This window comes from Plasmodium gallinaceum (assembly GCF_900005855.1).
Source record: "Plasmodium gallinaceum strain 8A genome assembly, contig: PGAL8A_v1_98, whole genome shotgun sequence".
NCBI lineage: Eukaryota > Apicomplexa > Aconoidasida > Haemosporida > Plasmodiidae > Plasmodium > Plasmodium gallinaceum.
In genome coordinates, this window is record NW_021628265.1 from 577,639 (window position 1) to 585,656 (window position 8,018).

An 8,018-nucleotide genomic window follows, 5' to 3' on the forward strand; every position below is an offset into this window, starting at 1 on the left:
ATAAAATGTTATATGTAAAAAAAAAAAAAAAAAAAAAAAAAAAAATTAATTTTTAAAAATATTAATAATTTATTATAATTTATTTTTAATTTTATTAAAATATATATATTTATTTATTTTGAAAAAAGTCAAAAGAGAAAAACAAATAAAAAATAAATATGTGAATGAATCAATTTATGTCAAAATGATAAAGTGAATAAAACAAATAAAATAATTAAGTGATTACATAATTAATAGGTTTTTATATATTAGAACTATAAAAGTTGTTTTCATGAATCATTAAATTAGATGGTATAACTAGATCTGAATGAAAAGATTGAATTTCTTTTAAAAAAATATATCTTAGTTGTGTTTCTGATAACGTCATCCAATCGTCAAAAGGAAGTATAATTTTTTTAGCTGAAAAATTTTCTAAATCTTTTTTTCTAACATCCTTTAAATAAGGATGACTTAAAGCATTATTAATTGTAATTCTTTTTTTTGCATTAAATTTTAACATAGATTCTAACAAATCAATACCTTCCTCTGAAATTGAAGGATATTTTTTTTTAAAGTCAATACCTTTTCTAAATGGAAATAATTTAATATATTTAATAACTTCTTCCTTTGTTATGCTTTTTAAATCATCTTCTGTTGGAGTTCCAATTACGTTAAAAATTATATTTAGTTGATCTCTATTGCTTTTTTCATGAACTTTTTTTGAATTACGATCTGGAGATAATGGAAAACAAGAAGAACCAGGAAATAATGGAAACCTATTAGTTGGATTATTTATGTGGCTTTCTAACATATTTAATAGTTCTGCAAATATACACCCAGTAGACCATATATCAATTGAAGTAGTATAATTTTCTTGTAGTAAAATAAGTTCTGGTGCTCTATACCATCTTGTAACGACATGGCTAGTTAATTGTTTTTTTAAATTTTTATTATGAGGACCAGGTTCTTCATTTTCTTCTTTTTCTTCTATATCCCTCACTACATGAATATCTGTTTCTGCATTTATAGTTCTAGCTAATCCAAAATCACATATTTTAACTGAACAATCCTGATTTAATAAACAATTAGCTGGTTTTAAATCTCTATGTATAATACCTGATTCGTGAATATACTTTTCACCAAGTAACAAATTATATAAAATAGTTTTTATATGTTCTTCTGTTAAATATATAGGTGTTTTAAATAATTTTTTTAAATCAGAATCTGCTATCTCTAATACTATATATAACTCATCAAATTTTAACAAATCTTCAGGTATTATTAAATCATATAAATTTATAATATAATTACTTTTTAATCTGTTTAATATTGTTATTTCTCTTAATATTCTTTTACAATCTACCAAATCTTCAAACATTCTATTAACTCTTTTTATTGCTACATTTTTTTTTGTATTTTTATCATAAGCTAAATAAACATAGCCATATGATCCTCTTCCTATTAAATGTTTTATTTCATAATTATCTGGAACTCGAACATTTTTGATTATTGCTTCTTTTATATTTATTTTTTCTTCTTTTTTTTTTATATTTTTCTTTTCATTATTGTTAGTTTTTTCTTCTTTTTTATTAACCTTCTTTTTTTCATCAGTGCTATAATTTTTTACATCATTTGAGGAATCATTATTTATATCTTTTAATTCATTCCTTTCTTTTTTTGTGTCTTCAAAAATTATACTATTTTTCTTTTTCAAAATAGTTTCTTTGTTATCTGTATTTTTTTTCTTCAAAATATTTTCTTCTATATTAATACTAGTATATTCTTTCTTTTTTTTTAGCATTATGAAATAAAATACACATTTAAAGAAAGGGAAAAAAAAAAAAAAAAATATAGAAAAAAAGAAAAAGAATTACAAATTAAAAAAAAAAAAAAAAAAATTATTATAATGTGAAATTTAATGTATAATTAATAATGTTATTGATTTAAAAATTTTTTAATGTTAAGTATTATATATATATATATATATTTTATTCATGTCTATCTTATAATAAAAGTAACATTTATTTAAATTTAATAATATTCTATTATATATTAATGATGAAGAAAAAATGTAATAGTATTATAAAAATTTAATGATCACTAAAATATATTAATTTAATAATAAAAAGAAATTTAACAAAATATGATGTGTATGTATTTTTGTAAGACAAGGTAACAAATTTCATAAATTTTCTTTCTTTTAAAAAGTAATAAAAAAAATAAATACGCATATATAATATTATATTAAAAAAAAATATATATATAATAACTAATAAATCGAATTTATAAAAAGATAAAAATTATATGAATTTTTCTCATTAATACTTTATTTTCCTATAAATATTATATATAAAGAATTACCATTATTTATAAATCTATAAATAAATTAAAATAATGTAGAAAAAATGTCAAATGTTCATTTTCATGTATCTTATTTTTCCTTATACATATATATAGACATTTCTAAGGTTTGTATTGTCTTATTTCAAAAAAAAAAAAAAAAAAAAATACTTTTTGAATTAAACACCTTCTATTTTCTTCCTTTTTTCACATTAAAAAAAAAAGAAATAAGTAATTATAAGTTTTTAAATTAATGAAAACTTACTAAAATGACACTTTTTTTTTTTTTTCTTTATATTTTTAATACACCTTTTCGTTAAAAAAAAAAAAAAATTAAAAATCTCTATATTTTAATCTTATTTCTTTTATATTTTTCATTTTCATATATTTTTTAATTTTCTAATTTTACAAGTTGTTAGATAAAAAAAACTACTGTTATTCATATAAATTTATTGCTTATTATTAATTTCATTTTACTTATTTTACTATTAGTTACAACTTTATAATATATAAACCTCCTAAGAATATACATATCATCTAATAGTTAAGTTTTAATATTTGTTATGTGCTATATTATTTAATAACCTTTAGTAATATTATTAAAAGTAAATATAGGAATAATAATACATTATTAGCAATTCATTTATTATATTTTAATTACTAAAGTATCGTTATCATTATATTTTTATATTATTTATATCGTAAGATATATTTTATCATTTATTTTTTGAAGAATATCTTAATATTAATTTTTTTTTTTTTCTTTATTTTTTGATAGCTATATCAAAAAAAAATAAGGTTAGACAAAAAATAAACATTTTTTTTCTTCTTAACATTATTATTCTATCTAAAATTATTAAGACGAGAAAAAAAATTAAAAAATGTTATGCGTAATTACATGAGCATATCAATAAAAAATATGGATATTATATATAGAGATAGTTTTTTTTCATTAATCACTATATTATATGTTTTATTTCTTATATAAATTATTATTTCTTTAACATTCGTAGATATTTCAGATTTAATTTTAATTTTTTTCTTCCTTAAAGAGGAAAATAACATTATTTTATCCATTCTTTTTGTATATATAAATAAATTTTTTCAATAAAGAAGACTCATCTATTAAATTTTTTTATTTTTGATATTAAATATGAAAAATACCTTAATCATTATTGATTGATTAATCACTATAGCACAAAAAATTATTATTTTTTTTTTATTTTTTTTTTTTTAAAGCTATTTTGTATGCACATGTTAAGAAAAATATTTCACTGATAATAATTTATTCTTCCTTTTTTCATTTTTCTTTTTTCTTTTTATTGGTTATTGAAATAAAAAAAAAAAAAGGAAAATAGTGATGCCTATATTTTTATTTATAAATCTTTAGATGACATTAGACAGCATTAAATTTATACATTTATCTGAATATGATAATTTTAATTTTTTATCTATTATAATTAAACAAGAGAAATTTTTAAGAAAAAAAATGATGACTAAAATAAAAAAAAGGGATTAGAAAAAAAAAAGTATATATAATAAGAATAAATTTATGTTATTGTATAATGGAACTATTACAATCAAAAACATAAAATTATATGAATTAAAAAATAAGCACATATTTATAAAATAAGTTATAAACTTTAAATGAAATTATGATTCACAAAGGTTAATAAAAATGATATTATTCAGTATTCAGTGAAATAAGCTATTTATATATATATATATATATATTTTTAAATACGTAGACTTATATATTTAAAAAAAAAGAAAAAAATTTTATTAGAAAATAAAATATATTTTAATAAAAACATAGTTGTAGAAAAATGGAAATAGGGAATAAAAATAATGCAACAAATGTTGAAGCTAATGGGATTGAAAAAAATAATGATGAAAACAGTAAAGTAGATATGGAAGGATTTAGATTTTTTGCCAATATTTGTGAAGAAAAATTAAAAATATTTTTGGAAAATTTCTTTAGTAGTAAAAATCAAGATGAATTATTTTATTTAGAAGATAAAATTATCACTACAAAAACTGACATTAATGATGAAAATCATGATTCTTCTAATGAAAATCATGATTCTTCAAATGAAAATCAAAACAATTATTCTGAAAAGAATAATATTATTAAAAGCAATTATGATAAAATGGTTATATCTTTAGTTGATGATGTTGAACAATTCATGAAATCTTTTGTTAATGAAAGATACAAAATTATTGTTCAAGGTGTAATAGGAGAAAATAAAAAACAGGGGGTATGAAAAAAAAAAAATAAAATAAAATTCAAATTTTTTTAAAAATTTTTATGACATTATTATTTGAATGCACATTTATTATTTGCAACTTTTTATTTTTTTATTTTTTTTTTTTTTTTTTAGATACATATTGCATCAAAATCACTTTGGAATGTTGAAACAGATAATTATATTTCCGCCAATTATGTAAATGATTCTATTTTTGTTACTGTTATGGTTTTTCTTTTATATAACGAATAAAATGATAAAAAAAAAAAAAAAAAAAAAAAAAAAAAAAAAAAAAAAAAAAAAAAAAAAAAAAAAACCTTTTTATACAAAATTTTATTATTGTTTTCTCTTAATTTTTTTATATTTTTTTTGTTCCCCTTAATGATTTTTATTCTTATTTTCTTTTATTTTTTTTTATTCTTAATCTTTCTATTTTTATATTCTTTTTATTTTTATCTTATTTTTTTATTTTATTTTATGTTATTTTATTTTAATTTATTTTTCTATATATTTGTTTCAATTTTCAAACTCTTCCACATGGCAATCTTTTTAATACGTAAAATAAAAAAAAAAATTTAAATAAATTTAAATGGAATAAAAGAAAACGCTTTTAGATTAAATTCTATTAAACTTAAATTTCTTTATACGAGGAAAAATTGTAAAACAGCTTTAAAGAAAATTAATATAAAACCTTCGGCAACTCTTTTAATATTTAATTTTATGATAGACATTCAAATAATTTTTTCTTTAATTTTTTTAAGTTCTTAAATATTATTTAAAAAACAATTAAGGTTTTAAATATATTTACAACTGCAAAATAAAAAGAATAATTCAATATAGATCTTGAAAAAAAGAAAAAAAAAAAAATTACATGCAATAAAATTTTCTTTGTGAATATATAATTTTTTTTTTTTAATAACTAAAAGAAAAACATAAAAACTTTATAAATAATTGTTTTGTTTTATATATTCTTGAATAAAAAGTTAATAAAATGATATATATATAAGTAAATACATACAATACTAATATGTAAACATATATATATATAAAGTTAATTTAACACATATGTGAATTTCAGTCATATTTAATGGCTCATTTAATTAAGACCCTTTTTCTCATTTTTTTCTTTTTTTTTTTTGTTATTTTGTTCTGATTCATGTTATTTTTTTTATTTTTATAGCGTGTGCATTATTTTTCACATTTTTTTTTAATTCGAAAGAAAAAAATTTATTTAAATTTTTTTAAAGAAATATAGTAAAATTGCATTATTATATTAGGAAATATTAACTTTTGTTTTAAATTATAAATTTTTTTTTATTCATTTTATTTATATATTTTTTTTTAATTTGTTTTTAGCTTGATAATATATATACATTTATTTTTTCGGGGTGATTTTTGAATTACTAGAATATTAATATATTTTTTTTTTATTTTATTATGTTTGTTTTTATAGTCTTATTAAATCAATGTGCTTTATGATATTTTTTGTACTTTAAATATAAATTATTATTCCTTTAAATTTAACATTTTTATTTTAAATATTTTATTATATTGAGTTGAAGATGAGTAATATTCATACTTTATCTGAGTATAGAGATGACTACCCTGAAAATACCCCATTTAATAGTAGTATGCAAATCACATTAAATGAGAAAAATATAAAATAAGATTAACAGTTTATTTATATTTATTTTTTTTAATTTTTATAATGATATTTATTTAAACTATTCATTATAAAATATATTCTTATTCCACAAGTATATTTTTATTTAATCCTTTTACTTTTAAATGATAAGCTCCAGGTTATTATGAGTCGCAAAGTAGTTTTGTACAGAGATCAAAACCAATTGATGTAATTAATCTTATATTTCCTCATTTTACATGGAAAAGTTTTGTTGTGGTTATTTCAATTATACAGTTGGTTATTTTTATAGTGTCAATAACTATTAAACCAGCAGAATTTTTAACTCCTTCTGGTATATTTTATATATAAACATAAGATAAATATATTTATATATATATATATATAATAATATGAATTATATAAATTTAATAGAAATAATAATTCATTTAATGGATATATATATATTGTTACTATTTTATACCTTTATTACTTATATAACTTTATTTATTTTATTTTATTTTTTTTTTTTTATAGAAAGTTTATTAATAACATTAGGTGCAAATGTTGCTTCAAAAATAAAAAATGGAGAAGTTTATAGATTAGTAATGCCAATATTTTTACATGCAAACATATTTCACGCCTTTTTTAATATATTTTTTCAATTAAGAATGGGTTTTACATTAGAAAAAAACTATGGTATTATAAAAGTTATTATATTATATTTTTTAACTGGTATATATGGGAATATTTTATCAGCTTCTGTAACTTATTGTACTATTAAAGTGGGTGCTAGTACATCTGGTATGGGATTAGTTGGTGTTGTAACAGCTGAATTAGTTTTATTATGGCATGTTATTAGACATAGAGAAAGAGTTGTTTTTAATATTATATTTTTTTCACTAATTTCCCTTTTTTATTATTTTACCTTTAATGGTTCTAATATTGATCATGTTGGACATTTGGGTGGGCTTTTATCAGGTAATTCTCTTCATGAAATTCATGTATTCATAGCAATAAAAGAACTCATATACTTAATATTTTTTTTTTTTTTTAGGGATATGCATTGGTATATTGTATAATGGAAACATAGAAAATAAACCAACGTGGTACAATAATGCGAAAATTGGTTCTTATATTTGTTTAGTCCTTTTAGCTATTTTACCTACTATCCTTTTATTTAGTATCCAGCGTATTTGCTGATTTATTATTACTACATTTTTTTTTTTATTTATTCAAAGTTTTTTTTTTTTTAAACTCTTAAGTTTTTCTGAGTGTTTTATTTAAAAAAAAAAAAAAAAAATCTTTAATTTGGCTTTATTATTCCTCTACATTTTTTTAAATATATATAAAAAAAAATTTTTTTTAATTATCGTTATTTACTTTTTTATTTTTTTATTTTTTTATTTTTCTTTTTTTTTTTTGGTAATTCGTTTTTGTTAAATTTTAAATATACAGAAAAAGCACACATTTAAAAAAAAAAAAAAAATACATATATATTTTTCAAGTATACATTTTCCTTTTTTAATTAAAAACTTTTTTTTTTAAAATGAAGAAAAAAAAAAATATAAGCATATATATGAAGTTTTTATAGAGTTTATCCTCTATTTTTCTGTAAATATTTATTTGCAAAACAAAAAATAAGATTGAATATTTATTTATAAATAAAAGAAATACAAATATATTTTTCTTAAATTTTTCCTTTTCATCTTCTCCCTTTCTTGATATATGTATATATAAAGGAAAAAAATTAGAAATAGTTTTTTCAAAATTAAGGAATAAAAATTTTAAATATTTAACAACTGTTTGTTCTATTTTTTTTTTTTTTTTTT

The 8,018-nt window shown here is 17.4% G+C and overlaps 3 protein-coding genes across 3 annotated transcripts; 2 read left to right on the forward strand and 1 right to left on the reverse strand.

Moving 5' to 3' along the window:
• Window positions 1-241: 241 nt before the first annotated feature.
• MAPK2 (mitogen-activated protein kinase 2, putative) lies at window positions 242-1,780 on the reverse strand (the record flags this gene model as incomplete). Its single annotated transcript, XM_028672443.1, has 1 exon — window positions 242-1,780. One exon carries the CDS (start codon window positions 1,778-1,780, stop codon window positions 242-244), a length of 1,539 nt encoding a protein of 512 aa, XP_028528995.1.
• Window positions 1,781-4,145: 2,365 nt separating this feature from the next.
• PGAL8A_00340900 (dynein light chain type 2, putative) lies at window positions 4,146-4,817 on the forward strand (the record flags this gene model as incomplete). Its single annotated transcript, XM_028672445.1, has 2 exons — window positions 4,146-4,577; window positions 4,701-4,817. The coding sequence occupies 2 exons, from the start codon at window positions 4,146-4,148 to the stop codon at window positions 4,815-4,817; spliced, it is 549 nt and encodes a 182-aa protein (XP_028528996.1).
• A 1,310-nt stretch (window positions 4,818-6,127) lies between these two features.
• Window positions 6,128-7,389, forward strand: PGAL8A_00341000 (rhomboid protease ROM1, putative; the record flags this gene model as incomplete). Its single annotated transcript, XM_028672446.1, has 4 exons — window positions 6,128-6,194; window positions 6,362-6,541; window positions 6,724-7,167; window positions 7,244-7,389. 4 exons carry the CDS (start codon window positions 6,128-6,130, stop codon window positions 7,387-7,389), a joined length of 837 nt encoding a protein of 278 aa, XP_028528997.1.
• Window positions 7,390-8,018: the final 629 nt, after the last annotated feature.